This window comes from Channa argus, chromosome 17 (assembly GCF_033026475.1).
Source record: "Channa argus isolate prfri chromosome 17, Channa argus male v1.0, whole genome shotgun sequence".
Taxonomy (NCBI): domain Eukaryota; kingdom Metazoa; phylum Chordata; class Actinopteri; order Anabantiformes; family Channidae; genus Channa; species Channa argus.
Genome location: NC_090213.1, coordinates 13,908,675 through 13,926,376, shown reverse-complemented (window position 1 = coordinate 13,926,376; position 17,702 = coordinate 13,908,675). Strand labels below are relative to the sequence as shown.

Here is a 17,702-nt window from a genome sequence, read left to right as displayed (position 1 = left end):
TTTAATTTTCCTAGTGATATCTTGATAACAGGTCTTTTCACATTAGGCCATGTTCCACATGTGACTGAATAACAGGTGTTGCTCAGCAACATTATAGTGATAACGCTGTTGAGCTACATTTTGAAGCAGGGTGCTAGTGTATTCACATATAAAAACAAGCAATGGACCCTCGTGAACACTGGCCCAAAGGAGCTTATACCTTGGATACGTTTCAAGTCAAAGAGTCTATCTAGGTGCACATGCTTATATAACTGCTGCCTGGGAACAAGCCCAGACCTGGAAATCCTGTGTTTACAGTCTGCTTTGTGGTCATGTCAGAGTGCATCAGAAAGAGCCTGCTGCAGTGGCACTCATCAAGATTAAATCTCAATGGCCCTGCACCAAACCACATGAAAATAGATCGCCTGCTACCCCCTCTACCCCCTCGCTGTTCGGTTTGTGGTTTGTCATGTAGCGTGGGTATCGTGGATGGCAGAGGTATTGATATGGGATATTATAGTTTATGCAAGGTCTGAAACAAAACAGTTTTAAATGTGATTAAATAAAAATCCTGGGCAAATGTAGAGTCCCCTAAAAGTGAGATTTTCAGTTGTATTTGTCTAAAATAGTTCTATGGATGTATGTGATTTACTATCATAAACATGAAGAGAAGCCAAATAAAAGTTTTTGTGCTTCGGTGAGGGGGATTGCTTATGATGACCTTCAGGTTTCAATGACCACAGTGTTTCAGTTTCTCATTTTAGTGTGTAAATGTCTGAAAACTATTATCGTGGTCGTATTGGATGTCAGGTGTTAGCGCAAAATTGCTTAACACAGCAAAGGAAACAGGAAAGATGCCAAAGAATACATAATTATGCTTTCAAAATGCAACATTTGATTCAGTGTGGCTGTGATGGTTGCAAATGACTTCAATATACATGAGCTTCATAGAGGTGATATCAATAGCATCCACTGAGCAAGGCTGCAAGTTTGAAACACAAAACCCAGACTCAGGAGCAATTGTGGAAAGTAATATGGTCTGATGAACAATCTTTTACCCTTGTGCTGCCTGCAGATGGCTTTACTTCCACAGGAAGCTACAGGATGCCCCTCTGCCTTGTTGCAGGTTTAACATATTCAAGAGCTCCCAAATCTCCATTAAACGCTTTGTAAAAATTGTTTTCATTCACAAGTTTTTAAGAAATTGTATGACAACAGTTCAAGATAGTCTTGCTTGTGACTTTTGTTCTAATTTACTTACCACGGTTCCTGAGGATCAACAGATTGAAATACAAAATGTAATTAAAACAAACACAAGAGCAGATAAAGATAAGATAAGCAAAAAGACTTATTTTATACTTTTATTTTGAGTTTGCTCTTCGTTAGTAAAATGACAGATGCAATTTTTCATATGTACACATGACCTACAAAAATAGACAAGCGAATGAGGGAAAAGCCAGAGGAAAAGTCGCTCATTTTTTTATGTACATCAATATAGAACTTCATATTTTAATCACACTATTAACACAAAACAAACAAACCAATAATATACCAGATGTAGTGCTCATCTTAGGACACAGATGCAAACTTTTATTTCTAAAACATCAAGAGACCCACAGACTCTTCATCACAAACAAATATTTCTTCTGAAAAATAAAACTGGCTTCAATACAATTTACACAGTTTTACAGATTAATATTCCAATGCAATTGTCATGAATTGCCCATTTTTTACATAACCCAAATAACTTAAATATTAAGACAACCAAATAATCCGCGTTGACTATAAATTTACTCATAGCAGCATTGCCATATTAAGCAGTACCCCTCATTTTGGAATATAAGTTTTAAACCATCCATTTATTTATGCTTCCCATTGGGCAAAAATACATAATTGATTTTTATTTCCATATGTACTGGAATACATTTTATGGACATAAAATGTTCATAATGTTACGACCTGCCATATTTATTTGGGTACTCATGTCTTTTATTACAAAAATAAGAGCTTTAGTAGAAAAGCTGTAGACGTATTGTTTGGTACAGTGTGGGTAAGTAAGGTGTGGATTCACATTAAACTTCGCGATATGCAGTCATCTATCAGTTTAAACTGAACATGACTATAAAACATTTAAATAACCTAATGTACATGTATGAGCATCAAAAACACAAAAACAAAAAGAAAAAAAAGTAGATGTGGCTCAGTGCATCAGACAGAAATTCATTTGCCTTACAACCCTGGCAAAAAAGGATTCCAAAGCCTGTAAATGTACACTTGTTGGTTCCTGTCTTTGTTGTAATGTCACTGCTGAGTAGCAAATCAAAACAGCTTTCTGTCACACATGGAAAATGTAGAGTTTGACTTAAAAAAACACTTAGAAATACTTGTCACAATTCAGACAAAAATACTCAAGGCAGATGTTTCCACTGAAGTGGACAGTAAAATAAAACTGACGAGAGATGTGGAGGCTGGTAGGGTGAGTGAAAAGGGTCCTTTTATTTGTTTTGCCAGCATCCAGAGTGGTCCTCCAGGCATTGAGCCTCAGTTACTCTAAATGCTGTACTCCCTATTTATTAGATTAGGCAAACAGCGTCTGTGGTGATCACAGTGAGAGCGGGTCCCTAGTGTGTGTGTTCTATAGTGAGACAGTTTTGTCTGCATGTGAGTGCACTTTGATGTGGTTAAAGTGTGCATGACAGCATCATCGAGCCCCAGGACCACTAGGGCCCTTGCCTTTCCTGACTCCTCCATGGCTGGTGTGGTGGTGGCTATGGACCAGCTGTTTGTGGGGGCTTGGGGTGGAGGTTCCTCCTTTGGCCTGGGGAGAGGAACTTCTGCTATGGTTGAAGGTGGGGGTGGTACAAGTTCGGCCCAGGGAAGTCTGCAAGGGGCTGGATGCAGAAAGGCCTGCTGAGAGGGCAGTTGATCATGGACTTGGTTAATCTCTTATGAACAACACAAATTCCACAGACATGTATATATAACTTGTGCACGGTATATATAATTATTTGGTATATACAAGTATAACTTGTGCACACAATCACAAATACGTTATAAAGATGACACAAGTAATGTTCCTGTGATTCTGCAAGCAGAATTCTTTCTTTTCAGTTTTTACCAGGACTAGTTTGATTCACATCAATCACCTGACATCAAAAGTCATCATAAATGTTGTAAATAAAGCAAATATGGCCTCATAACAGTCCCTCAATTACGAATTATGTACAGGACAGATACAGATCATAACTCTGAATGCATGCATTTGCCTGAGAGGTTAAATGACTCACTAACCTTTAGAAACGCTGTAGCCATAGGCTGCATAAGCTGCAGCTGATGCAGCTGCTGCACCAGCTATCGCTCCTGCCATAGCTGCTGCACTGCCCGCTGTTGACTTGCGACCACGTCCTTTTCCTCCTGACTTTGCTGTGCCTCCCGATCCTTTAGGCCTTCCCCGACTCCGCCCAGACCTACCTCTGCCAGGACTGATGGTGTCAGAGGCCGACACACCTGAAGATGGAGGGCAAGAAAAAAAATATGTTTGAAAAATGTGTCGTGTTTCACTCGTTGTGCCTTTTTTGTTATCTTGTGCTCTCAGAACTTAAATAAGTAAGTTACAGCTCTGTAAGAGACATTTTCTCTGGTTTGGCCTTAATTCAGTCCTACAAAGACACCATGATCATTTTGCCGTGATTTTGAAGAATCATTACAATTTAAACATTACTCACCATTACCATAAGTACAGCCTCAGGCAAACTGTTGCATATTGCTCTAATTTTCCATTATAGCCACTGTCTGCCTCATTGGTTATGTGCCTAATCTTTCCAGTACCTTCTCCCTTCTCAGGCTCTTTACTGGTCTGCATTTTATTTGCATTACTCAATTCGAATGCTTTGGTATATAACCCGTCAATGGGGGAGAGATGCATCTATCCTATCACTAACACCAAGGGCACCTCAGAGGAAAATTCTTCACAAATCCTTTGTTGTAACCCTTCATTCAGGCTAATCTCACTCTTCCTCCCTGTTCACTTTTTTGTTAAATGTTACCAATTGCTCCCTCATTCTAACCATCAAACCATCTTCTAAATTGTTCGTTATAACATGGTCTGAATCTCTAAAATCACCAACCCTTCTTTCTTTCTGGCATGGTTAGCAAGGGCCATCAATACCGTTACTGGAGCCTCCTAGCATGGCAGCAAATCCATTTTATGAAGCATCACTCTTTTAGGGGGATTGACAGATTTCAATAAAAAAACTATAGGCTCACTTATCTATCTAATATGTTCTGTTCTCTAAAATAGAACATATTGAAACATGCAACCAAGACTAAATATCACCCCCATAAATCTAGATTATACACTAATCTGAGGTAAACAACTGCTTGTGTAAATGGGTGCATGCCAACTAATACACAGTCCTGATATCAAAGAGAATCCAAAAAGCCACACTTGTATATGTGCAGTCAAGACCTTCATGCAGGTCACACCATTTACTTTTCCACCATTGTTTAAACACAATTTTATTATCTCATTGATAACACACAGCTCATGTTATCTTTGGCAAGTTTAGAGCTTTTACAATGAAGGGCAGCTGGACAGATTAAATGTGCCCAGACTTCCTTTAAATGAAATACTAAATCATTTGGATGGCCAATCCAAGCTGATCTGGAAACTGTGGGGTAGAGATGTTGACTTTGTTGATGTACGTAGACATAAGTAATGCGCTGATGCGGCAAAATATTAAGATTATCTCCCAAACACACATGCAACATCAAAAACAGCTCCAATCCACCAAGGAACGGACTGTACGAGCCCTCTGAAGGTCCCCTGTGGTATCTGGCACCAAGATATTATCAACAAATCTTTTAAGTCCTATAACTTGCTGGGTGGACCCAAAACAAATTTAACTTGTTCTTCCAGCACATCCCACAGATGCTCTATCAGACTAAGATGCGGAAAAAATGAAGGCCATGCCAACATCTTGACATTGCAATGTGTCATGGCACATTTTCTTGCTAAATGTGGCTAGTTTCATGGGGAGTGCCATTGCCAAGAAGAGGTGTCCCTGATTTACACTAATATTTACATAAGTAGGATATTTGAAACTGACATTCACAATAATGCGTGGACCCAGTGCTCCCCAAAAGAAGAGTAGCCAAAACACCACAAAAATCTCACTGGCTTGACTTATTCAGTTAGTCAGCGCTGGTGCCTTCCCCAAATAAATGTCATGTTACAGAATATGGGATGCACCTAACTAGGTGGCATTTACACGGAGTTAGGTGCTCTAAGGTCCAATTCACATGACTGTAGGTGCCTTTGATGGTGGACGCGGATTAGCATGCGCACACTGGTCTGCAGCTCTGACTTAATTCCATAAACACCATTAAATTTTTCTGCAACTTGTCTCTCAGTTGTCCTTCAGAGAAGCATGACGATCATTGTCAAGGCCTGAGGACTTTTGTGCTTGACAAAAAAGCAATGCCAGCTGCATCTAACTGGGAGCCCTGGATAAACAGCTCTGGTCGTGATGCCAAAATTAATGAAAACTAAATCGCTGCAAAATCTGCATAAACCTTGGGAAAGTGAATAGAAATTTTACTTTAATTTCTGATGAAGGCACATTTGTACATTTGCACTCAATGTACATTAAAAAAGTATTTGTTTTACTTTGTTTACTCATTGCAAGGTAATGGGATGCAAAGTTCCACGAAATGGAAAAATTCAAGTATATTCACCTAAAAGTTGTTCTTAAGTACAGTACTCAAGTCAGTTTACAGAGTTCCCATTTAACCACTGTTCAAATTTCAAAATTTGCGTGAGAGATATCATAATTTAAATTGATTCAGAATTCTGTTTACCCCAGAATTTAATTACAAACCCTAATCATATAGTATTATATATAGTTATTATTATTATAGTAATTATGCAAAGGAACATAGTTTTAAGGGAAGATAGAAAGATTTACCCACTAAGAGGCACTGACTAGTACATATTCATTCCTAATTATTCCTAATCTGGAAATACACAGTATACTGCCCTCTTCACTCCCTGTTGTAGTCAAACAAATAAGTTAAAGGTTCTCTTACCGTTCATGTTATCAGAGACTGATCCAGACACAGAAGCAGGGGAGTTGGTGGCACGAGACTGCGGTGCAGAAGACACTGGATCATCCACAATGACCAGCATGTCACTGCTGCTCTCGTCTGCATCAGGGTCAGGTGGCAACGAGCCGGGCTGAACCTCACTGCTTAGGGAGATCTGAACATCCACAGGAGCAAACACAGACATACACACAGGCTGGGGGTCAGCACAATGGAGAGCCAGGGAAACCAGGCAGGTACAGTAAAGGGCAAGAATACAGGAAGAGTGCATGGAACAATAAGGACATGGAAAGAAGATTATGAATAAGGACACAGTAAATGACGAAGGGAAGTAAGATTTGAGGGAAGAAAAGGGGAAAAAGGGCGATAGAAGTATATCATGACAGAATAATAACATGTAGGAAATTTATTAATTTTATAAGATGAGACAGGATTAAAAAAGGAAGATGCTTAAGACATTTTAAAAGGCACAGGATGCAGAATATGAGATTGAGTTTGTGAGCAAATGGAGCCACCATCCATCCTCTGTAACCTAAATCACAGTCTGAATAGCATTTCCCTCCTCCTCCACTCTCTTCAGTTGGAGAAGCACTAAAATGAGGGTGATCACTGCTTTTCCATTTGACTTCCTTACCTCACTGAAGGGGCTGGGCATGGTCGAGTCCATCTCAACGCTGATAAAGGAGTCATCTCCATCTGCAGAGAGGTTGGAGTTGTCCGCTGAAGGTGCATGGGAGATGACCAGGTTTACTTCCTTTTTCCTCTTGTTGTCTGAGTCCTCATTCTTCTTCTGCAGGTTGGACATATAAATGAGGGTTTATGGTTTCTACACTCTTTCCATGCCCTGTAGTTACCTTTTATATACTTTTTTCAGGTTTCCAAGGACAAAGGATCTTTGTCAACATGTTAATTTGGCTGGTGTTTGCCAAATAAACGTGAGACCAAACACAACAACTAATTACAGGTAAAGATATGATTTTATGCCCTTTAAAGCATCTCATCTTCAGTGTCTCTTTTTTTCGTCCTTCATTTACAAAACTCTTCCTGTTGTGCATCTATTCTTCCTGCCTTACATCGCACATTTGTTTTTGTCTTTCGAGTTATTCTACACATTCTTCATCACACTGTATTTTATGTTAAAAATGCACAATGAGGGGAATGATGAGGTTTAAATCCATCAGGCTGTACTGTACCTTCTCAGCATACTTCTCCCTCTTTCTCTTGCGCTCCTTCACCTTATTGGTCTCCTCCTGCTGCCTCTTCTCCTCCTGTCTCTGACGTACTAGAGGAGAAGACAAAAATTATTACATTTTGTCCTTATCTTATTTAAAGTTAAGGTTAGCATTCTTAAGATGGAATTAAACCAAGACAAGGCTGTGTGCCTGCATGCTATAAACACTCACATTTCTTCTCCAGCTCATCATCATCCAGTAGTAGGCTGACCACCTCTTTGGGTTTGAGTGTGTCTGGTTTGAAGTTGCCACCAGAGATCACCACCCTTTGGATCTTGTTGGACAAGAACAATAATAATAATTAACATAATGAAACTTCTAGCCATTGTCACATTTTTACATGTTTGCGTTTCAAACCTCGCTCTTCTCCTTTGCCCGCTGCAAGATTCTCTCCTCAATGGTGCCCTGACAGATGAGACGATAGACTGTCACCTGCTTCGTCTGACCCAGCCTGTGAGCTCTGTCCATAGCCTGTTGGTCCACTGTGGGGTTCCAGTCACTATCATAGAAGATAACCTGTGAGGGAAACATAAAAACAAAATTCTTAAGAGCTTAAAGATTTACAAGGTACAATTTATTGCAATGGCCTTCTAAACATGAAGAAGACACTTTTATCTTTAATTTCTTAGAGCAATTTCTTACAGCGATACTTTTTTCATGTGCAAACTGTTCCTTCAACATGGCCAATGCCCTGTTTTAAACAATCACTTCACAGTCAGTGTAGTGAAAGCTAATGCCATTGGAACAGGGCTATAGGGACACAAAGGTAGATTACGCTAAGAGACACTGATAATGTTGAAACACTGCAAATTTTCTTTTTCTGGCTCTGTTAGGAAACTATGACTGTGTACGTTGTCTGTTCTGTTTTAGCTAATATATATTCAAATTCAACTTGGATATTGCAATACTAAATTGTTTTTTCTGCAATGTGTCAATGACTCACAGTGTCAGCAGCTGTCAGGTTAATGCCAAGCCCTCCAGCCCTTGTACTCAGGAGAAACACAAAGATATCCGTCCTATGAAGAGCAGTCAGTGGAAAAGTGGAACAAAGAAGGAGGAGGAGGGAGAAATATTCAGTGTTGAAACATATTTTCAGGCCTGATTGCAGTTATAATATAGAGACACACATGCGTGACACACACATAAAGTGACAGAACAGTGGCATGGAAAATTAAATGTACATGATACACTAGTTTTAAAAATGAGGCTTTGAATTTGAATACTCCACAATCTCTCTCACCTACAACCCCACAACAACAACCAGACTAACTATGGCACCTCAGAGCTGCATACTAATGTAAAGCAGAACATGTGGACTCACTAGGAAATGCATGCATGCACACGCACACATATATTTGTAAGTGTACATGTTAGATAAAACAGCTCACTGAATGCTGCAAAACAGGGAAAGGCAGACTCAAAGCTTCAAGTACATGCACACTTTAGATTGCATCTATCTCTACCCACCGGCTCTGGAAGTCAGCCACCATGTCTCTGCGTTCAGAAATCTTAGAAGATCCATCAAGGCGCATGTAGGTGTGCTTACGATAAACCATGTACTCCTGAAAAGGTGGGACAAAAAAATTTAACTGATTAGACTGTTATGTGGTGTTGTACCAAGTTCCAGCTTAGTACAACCCCAGTTCAGTGGATTATTTCCAGTATTTCAAACTTTTAAAATAGTTAAACAGTTTATATGGCAAAAGAAGAAACTGATTACCAAAGCACTGAGGTTATTAAAAAAGTTAATCTAACCCTGCATAGAATTTCTGAGTAAGATTTTTTGAATTCATTGATTCGCAAAACTGACCCTTTCTGGATCCCGTCCACCATTTATTGTGAAACCAACAGGTCATCTAAAACTTGGTATTGAATCATAAATAGTTTTTCTGCCTTTGCCCACGGACGTCACTAGCAAGTATACATGGAATTCTCATATATGCAATTCTATTTACGTTTTTATATGAGCAGCAGATTAGCCCTCCGGGTCTACTGGATAAGTCAAGTAATATTAATCTTTAGTATAAGCTTTTCTGTCTGACAGCAACTTTGTATCAAAAATATCAGACTTTCTCATATCTTATGTGATTTGCAGGAGTTGAAACGTCAATCCCAGTGCCGTGGGACATAGAGAAATGCAAAAACTGATATTCTATCCCCACCCCAACAAGTCTGCTAAGCTTCTCTGTGTGTTTGTGTTTGGGTGTTTCTGATGGGATGTGTTCAGGGCAGCAGCAGTGATGAGGTGACTTGATGATCTCTCTTTAAGCAGTGCCCTGAACCCTCGACCTCCTCACTTAAACATGTCAGTGCCCCTGAACCAATGAACCAGTCGCAATTACTGGCACACATCAAAACTCACCTCACACAATCATTACTGATGATATCAATGATCTGACACTATGTTTTCAGTGACCTCCCTAAACCCTTGTCACCCAGGGACCTCCCTCCTCACTGTGTGTCTGGCTCTGTTCCCAACAGCCCCATCTGCTCCGAGTGAACTACATTATAGACCATTAGCCCGGTGTTCACCAAAATGCTGCTAATCTCTTTGAAATGGGTTCTAGTATCTGGCCAGCAGAATGTTCCAGATATTTGTTGCTTGTAAAGTGTTACTTAGCCTTCCTCAGTTGAATCATCAGACTCAAAGTTTTAAATAAAGATCAACTAAGATCTCCTGCTGCCATTTTAAAACTTGTAAAGTGCATTTCACCCAGCACAGATGCAATGTACTTTCCACACTGAATTGTGTATCTCAACAACCAGTTTGGCAGTTTGCTTGTTGAGTAGAGTCAAGAAGAAAAACTCTTTAAGGTATACACAGCCCTAGTGTTTATTGATTGCAGTTCTTAGGCAAAAAACACAGTATGCATATTCACCATCTGGTGTTTTAAATACATTTTACCTTAAAATTAACAAATTGAGGGAAATAAGTATTCAGTGCTGTATGTCCACTTTATAGTCTGTATTCAGATAAAAACCCATTGCTGAGTTTTTGGCTGTGGAGCCAAAAGGCCAGCATGAGTGTTCCCGGCAGCACAGTAATGTAAGCCACAAACTTGCAGGGCAGTAAAGTGCCGCCTAAGCAGCCACATTAATGTTCTGCTCCACTGTTAGCTGCTGCCAGAGAAATCCAGCTATGGTATTTTTCTTCGGGCCACCCGGATCTCAACGATCAATCCCCCAACTGTGTGATGTCACCAAAAGTACTGGCAGCCAACCGGCGACAAAAACAATAATGCTAATGGCAAAGATTAGGATCAGCCTCTCCTTGGCTCATTTTAGTCACAGTCTCAGTCACAGTCTCTTGTTCAGGAAATCAACTCCATCTGTAGAGTTTATATACCCTAAGCAATAAAAAAGCTAATATGGTCACGGTAAACTGGAGCCAGATTGGGAGAATACAGTGTATGATTTCATTTGAGAGTATCTTTAGCCCATTAGCAGAGGAGATGCTGTCAGAGACCCCCATTTCTGTATGAGGTCATTTACCAACAAGGCACAGTACTAGTGCCTCATCAGACCAGGAAGCTATATACCTTGGAGGATCTAAAGGTGGAATAGCCAGTTGGTAGAACTTTAATACAGAATGACTACTTTGCATTATCTCATCCATCTCAAGCTTTCGCAACATTGCTGTTTCTTTTGGCTTTTAAAGGCAAGGCATTCTCACTGTTTTCCAGACACACAGGAAGACAGTCCTTAACCACCTGGGTTGGGTCCATCTGCCATCAAAAGGTCTGGCTGTGGAAACAGCACTACACTGTGTGAATGGGGAAGGAATTCCCAATGACATCATGCCAGAGGCCTTTGGCTCCATAGTGATGTTTACAACAAACATGGAGCCAACAATGGAGTACTGCATCGAGGCTGTCGACACAGGATCACCGGCAGAACAGCTTTGCGCTATTGTTTTCCAATGCAGAGACCAGTGACGCACATTTTACACCTTGAACTCTGACCAAAAAGCCTAAACACAGAGAAAGCGACCCTGAGTTGGATGTAGTTGTTTCCTTAAACATAAATTTAAAAAATGCAAATATAAATCGCCGTGACTGAATTCATTTTTTGTACACAAAAGTACAAAGAAATCCTCAAATCCCTTTGGCAATTCTCATTGCAGTTTCAGTGTTCAGTGCAGTGCCGGCTTTGTGTTTTCTTTCTCCACTAACTGCCACTCCCATTTCCCCCTTTCTCCTCAAGCCTCACTCCTTCCACTCATTCTTCCCATCTGGCTGCCTCCGCTGCAGATGAGACCCTGCTAATTAGCTTGGACCTGTTAATTAGGTGTCTAATGAGTGCCATAACGAGGGAGAGACAGGCTTATTAGTGGTACTGGAGCTCAATACCTTGCTGGTGAAAGTGGACCAGTTAAAGAACTTACTTGGAAAAACAAAAAGATATGTAAATGTCACATTAAAAGGGCATTGTGTGACTACAGGGTTTGTCATTTTTTAGAAGATTTTTGGTGGCTGGTAATTGTATGTCCGTGTAAATCTCTGAATGATATTTTGATTGTCTTACACAGCTTTTAAGATATAATTGGCAAATTATTATAAAATGAACAGGAAAAACAGCAAATTAGCAAATAAAACTGCTCTGCATGTGTGTATGTGTGTTTATACCTCCAGCAGGTCTATCATGCGCGTCATTTGAGAGTAGATAAGGACTCTGTGTCCCTGTGCTTTCAGCCGACTCAACAGGATATCCAAGGTGTGGAGCTTGCCACTTTCTGTGATCAGGCTTTCCTTATCTGAAATAGGGAGATACAGAGAAATAAAAAACCACAACTACTCAACACTGATGTTTTGCAATCAAGTGTCCAGCACACAAATTAGAATGTATTTCAGGTTTTTCTTTTTTTTCAAAATTGTAAGCAACCAAGTTCTCTCAAGTACTGAAATCCTCAATCAGAGCCTGGTCAAGTCATTTTTCATTTTCTTCAATCACAACATAATGGTAGAACGAAGAAAACAAGACCAAACTAATCAATACTGTGTGTGTGTGTAATAGTCTTCTACTGTAGATTAGACTGTATTTTCTTGTATAACAAACATTTCACCAAAGCAGATCAGCTCTGGAATCAATCGTCCTAAATCTGCCCCTGATCTGGGGAATGATTAAAATAGCATGAGCCTTTATTGACTGGACTGCTGGTGAGAGAGAACATGTATGAAGCATAGAGGAGACAAAACAGAAAGCAAGATTGTGAGAAAATGTAGCTTACACTTCAATTCAGACAACGACACAAAAAAACATAGGCCTGCCAGTTGGTCTTGGTCACATTACTTCCAACACCACATCAGGTGCCTTTAAATGATTGACTGCAGAGTGCAAATGGGGAGCAATCTAACCCTGGGTCTGCTGTTTGAAGTGGTTCCCACCACGTCCAGCTGATGAGAAATTAATGTCATCTGGCACAATGGCAGAGTGAGAGAAAGCCTGTGGTTTTCATCGACCCAGTGACAGGCACACTATGCTGTTTGACCAAGGGGTCATGACACCAAGTAGGGAAAACCTAAGGCAAGGTCCAGGGTCAGGTGACAGGGTTGGGCATGGGTCAGAAGAGAATCCCTGTGGGAGAGTCACTCATGGCAGCCTTGCAATTGTTGCAGTTGGACTTTTGTTTGCAGGCCCCTTTTGTACAGTGACAACCTGGGCCTATAAATATTTCTATATATAAGTCTCTTTCCTTGCTCTGTTAATTAAAAATAAGCAACAACATTAAAATCAATTTAAATGCTCTGCCTACGTTGCATTAATCTACAATACAAGATGAGAAGACTGAGACTGTAATAGCACACACATGACAGTGTTCTGCCTCAAAATCAGTAAAACACTGAAACAACCATGATCCAGCTAGACCTACAAAACCAACTGGAGCCTTCTCAACTTTTGCAGAATTGTATGCTAATGTGTCCTCAGGCTGAACCCTGAACTGTGAACCTTTAGTATAGCCCCCCAACAAAGGTCAGGCCCTGTTGAAGTGTTAAAGAGGAAGTACTAGAACAGATGAACATGGGAAACACTCCCCCCTCCCCCCGTTCCCCTGACACTGTGATTGGGTGCCAGGTTGTCAATACATTCGGTCATGGTCATACACTGACCTAAATCTCATGGCAAAGTGTTGACAAGATAAGCTGCATATCAAAGTTGTAATTCCATTTAATTTGTTTTCAAGAGAGCCAGGTAACTACATACGTTTTTCACTACTGCTGACATTTTTTGTGTTCAATCTAAAATTACAAAGCTCCTCAAAGGAAGAATAGAGAGACAAGCACAATAGGGGAAAGGGACAAAGGACGATATTAAGAGACATTCATAGTATACTAATGGCAATAGACAAACTCCGAAGCAAGTCCAACTTGACTATTTATTGAAAGGTAGGCAGTTTTTATACACTGCTGTGACTCTGACTTATGTGTATCAAGAAACCAACTCACCACGGGTTCTGAGATACAAAATTACTGTATCCCACCATCAAAGGCCTATAATTGAATTTGGCATCAAGAAAGAAGATTGAAAACCACAACAAAAAAAAGGGAAAAAGTGATATTTAGTGGATTAGACATATGCGAAAGCAAAAAAGTCCAGACAGACAGGGAAGGCAGAGAGTGAAAGGGGTCTGTGGTGGCTCCGGCTAGAGTGAGGTACTATTAGCATAGTGGCTGGAGCGGTGATGTTGTGGGTTAGATCAGACAGGGCCTACTCACCACAGGTGCCACTACAACAGAAGCTGCTGCTCAGTCAAGGGCTCCAACCCACACTGCCAACCACTTAGAGGAAAACCACCACTTGGATAACATGCAAATACTCCTATAAAGCAATATAATTCCGTCCCTGCCACAGATGTGTTTCTGTTTAGCAGATTACATTTAAGTCTCCAGGCTCCAGTGTTATGTCTGAAGATGGGTCAAAGCCCCATTCTAGAAGATATCTAAGATTTTATAGTACTAAAGACTATATAGACTAAATATTGCATGTTTTTAAAGTAATTATTTATTAACCAGTTGGACACTATTGGACACTATTATATTGTATAAAGATAAATCTCAATCATGGTAACCATATGCCAGGATCAAGAATGAGACAATTAAACGGAAAGCTCTTCCCTTTAAGCAATGAGCTTCTAAGTGAGGAGCATTCGATAAACTACCAATAAGTACCAGTACGAATAAGATGGAAAGCAGAAAAAAGTTCAACAGAAATACAATTTAACAGCAGCTATAGTCTGAACTCTTTAAAGTTCAACAATGTAGTGACGTGGCTTAGTTCATATCATTTAGTGCTGCATACGGATATTCACTATTTCTAAATTTTACTGCTATAGCCATTAAACTGGAGCCAAAAGAGTGAATCATTCTGATTTGGGAGGGCTTTGGTGGTCTGTCACATTCCAACATAACACTTATGGCACACATTATAAGCTACATGTGGCTGCAATGAAATGCATGAACATAAATGTGAGCAAACTGGATGTAGTACACCAGTGTGTCAGATGAATTATGGAGTACTAAAAGGAATTAAAATAGATGTTTATACGTCTAACGTGTGGCACACAAAAACCAAGCAGCAGGCCCTTTTTTGTAGTGTAGTTTTTTTGGAATGCCTAAAAATAATAATCAGTCTTTAAATGCACTGAAATACACACAAAACAACTTCATCACATAGTGACAAGAATGAAGACTGCATTAAGACCACACCCCAAAAACAGGAGCTAATCCCATGTGGTGTCACACTACTATGCTGTTGCTATGGATACACATATCAAGCTTCACCACCTGCCCTGCCCCCCTTTCACAGCACCCCTCTCCAATTCAGTCTAACTGCGGTATTCACCCAGCCAACCCTCCTCATGTTCTCCTATCCTCACCTCCTGCTGGCAGATTAGGCTACAATGTACTGTCCCGCTTTTCTCTCTCCCTTTCTACCACATGCACTGTTCCCTCCAGCTCCTTCTTCATCCTTCCCTCCTCCACTACTACAAACTGTTCCTCCCACTACCCCTTACAAACCCTCTCTCCCTCCCCCTGCTGTCTGTCCCTCGATGGTGTAATCCAATCCCTGTAGGGCCAGAGCAAGGGGCCTGACACGGTCCTGACCCAATTAAAGGCCTGCTGCCAGCTAATTAACCCCGGCCCAGCCCTCGTGCCTGGCGTCTGATACTTCCAAACCAACTACAGCACTAATTTCATTAATATGTGACTACAGTCTTCTGTCCTGTCCTGTCCCCATCCCCTCAGCTACTGCTGCCAAAGCAAGAAGTGGAGCTGCCCTCAACAGGGAGGGAGTGGGCTAGATGCGATCAAAAAAAAGGAGATGAACAGCAGTGAGATCGCATAGGAAAAAAAAATCCGGGGTTGATGAAAGAAGATGGATGGATGGTTATGTGAGAAAGAGAGACAGATGGGGGGCCACAGAACAGGTCGAATCAACGATCGAACCAAGCGTCGGCCCCTCACTGTATAATGATACATTACACTGTGCAATCAATAAGTCAATGAGCAACACTTGTTCAGCACTGCTGATGATGGAAATATTAACCCGATACTATTTTGCTTCTTCTGCATGTATTGACAAAAAATGTACTCAAACTTAATTTTCTCGCTGCAACCTCTTCAGCATAGCAAAGAGCCAGATGCCAGCAGGAATTTTTGAAAGCTGAGATTGAACTCAAGATTGAAGTCACGGAAAAGAGAAGAATATAGTGTCTGCGTGAATTTGCCAAACAAATTCAAAGTAACAAAGTGACAGAAACTATATGGAGCATGTCTGCAGGTACATTATTGTTTCCCCTCAAACTTGCAAAAAGAACAGTTCTCTTAGTTCGCTTAGTCGTTAAGCAAGGGAAGAGACAGACAGTCTGGTGAAGGCTCAGTTTTGCAGGGGAACCTTACCACACCAGAGTGCCCCATTGTGAACTCTGTCATTAAGATGGATTACTGCTAGTTACCCTTGGCCAGCACTGACTTGACACTTACCACAGATGAAAACTAGCTGGCTACGAGAGAGAGTGAGCTCGAGTGATATTACTTGGCTTCCATGTTCAGAGACGGTATCATAGAGCTATAATGTGGGTAATGTCTCCCCCTTCAGTCTACTTGAGGATTTCAAGTTGGTTAAGTATCGTGAAAAGAATTGTTTTCTCATGGATACAATAATGACACAAATTTGACTAGAAAATCCAAACATCACTGTGCCTTTATACACTTGGCTGAACAATTTGTTTTGTTTTTTTTATTTTATTTTCTGTTCTGGCAACAAAGGAATGCTGCATTCTACAGATGGTTACTATTGCCAGATTAATGTAGAACAGCAGATTCAGACAGTGATGTAGTGAGACTGGCCGTTTCTTTTTTTATTGCCTGTCAGAGGGCTGGGAAAGCTTCCTGTCATTTGGAGTTTCTTTGAAGGAACAGGAAGGCAGAACTGCATTTCCCACAGCCTGATGTAGGCTGTGAGGCTAGACTTGACAAGCCTCTCTCTCTCTCAGTCTGATTAATTCATAGGCACAGACAGACAGACACACACACACACACATATTAACTAAGGTTCACATAAATGCCATCAACAGTCAATTCCCCACTAACAAGCTAAAGCTAGAAAAAGAGTTGACGCTATAGTCAGAAGATATCATTTTGTGGTATGACTTATAATTATATAATTACTGTTAGACACACAAGAGCCACACAGACAGTGGGAAAGGCTATTTAACACTCAAATATTCCGCAAATTATTCTACAGCATGCAAGTTCAACACCACTTTGTTTCAAGGTAATTTTAAACTTGACACATGATGTGCTTTGGCATGAAACTGTTTTCTGTAAGAATATGAAGCTGTATTTCTAGCTTTATGTACATTTTCAGAGACAGAAAGAAATGTGTCTGCAAAACTGTATCAATCTAGCAATCAAACAACTTAATTGTAACCCAACAAAACGAAGCAGTATCACATGATCATCAATATTATTAACAAAAACCACCTAATTCATCCTTTTCTGAATAAATAAATCCATCAATAACATTCATCTATTACTATAACATTAAATAGTAAAAAAATCTGAGGACCAAGACGCTGCTGCCTATTGTTTTTTCCTACACTAAGGCCTGATTCCTAATAAGTCCTCCGATTAGATTCCTCCATTGATATCAATGGGTAGCTGTAATCACGCCATGGTGCTCAAACAAACAGTTATACAGCTCTGCATTTGTTCTAAAGGTGTGGGGCTGGGAGTACAGAGGAGAGGGAGGGTGGGAAACTTCAACTGGGCTACTGTACATATCTGGGCCTTGATGTGGCAACAATGTGTTCGATGGAGAGCGGGTGCCCAAGTGTTGGGTCACTTCCTTCCTGCTTAGGCTGAGAAAGAAGTGGGAGACTAGACGGAC

General features: G+C 40.5%; 1 protein-coding gene across 5 annotated transcripts in view; it reads right to left on the bottom strand.

The window, feature by feature from the left end:
• Positions 1–1,326: 1,326 nt before the first annotated feature.
• The window catches only part of ino80 (INO80 complex ATPase subunit), a 32,488-nt gene continuing 16,112 nt past the window's right edge, over positions 1,327–17,702 (bottom strand). For 4 of the 5 annotated variants that reach the window (XM_067483113.1, XM_067483116.1, XM_067483114.1 and 1 more), the window contains 10 exons: positions 11,939–12,066; positions 8,781–8,875; positions 8,257–8,329; positions 7,671–7,829; positions 7,485–7,587; positions 7,275–7,363; positions 6,716–6,871; positions 6,067–6,238; positions 3,271–3,486; positions 1,327–2,889 (listed from right to left, as the gene is read on the bottom strand). In XM_067483113.1, coding sequence (XP_067339214.1) covers positions 2,681–2,889; positions 3,271–3,486; positions 6,067–6,238; positions 6,716–6,871; positions 7,275–7,363; positions 7,485–7,587; positions 7,671–7,829; positions 8,257–8,329; positions 8,781–8,875; positions 11,939–12,066 — 1,400 coding nt within the window. In that variant the 3' untranslated portion in view covers positions 1,327–2,680. The remainder of the gene's footprint in view (positions 2,890–3,270; positions 3,487–6,066; positions 6,239–6,715; positions 6,872–7,274; positions 7,364–7,484; positions 7,588–7,670; positions 7,830–8,256; positions 8,330–8,780; positions 8,876–11,938; positions 12,067–17,702) is intronic. The other variant, XM_067483115.1, reaches the window with a different exon arrangement.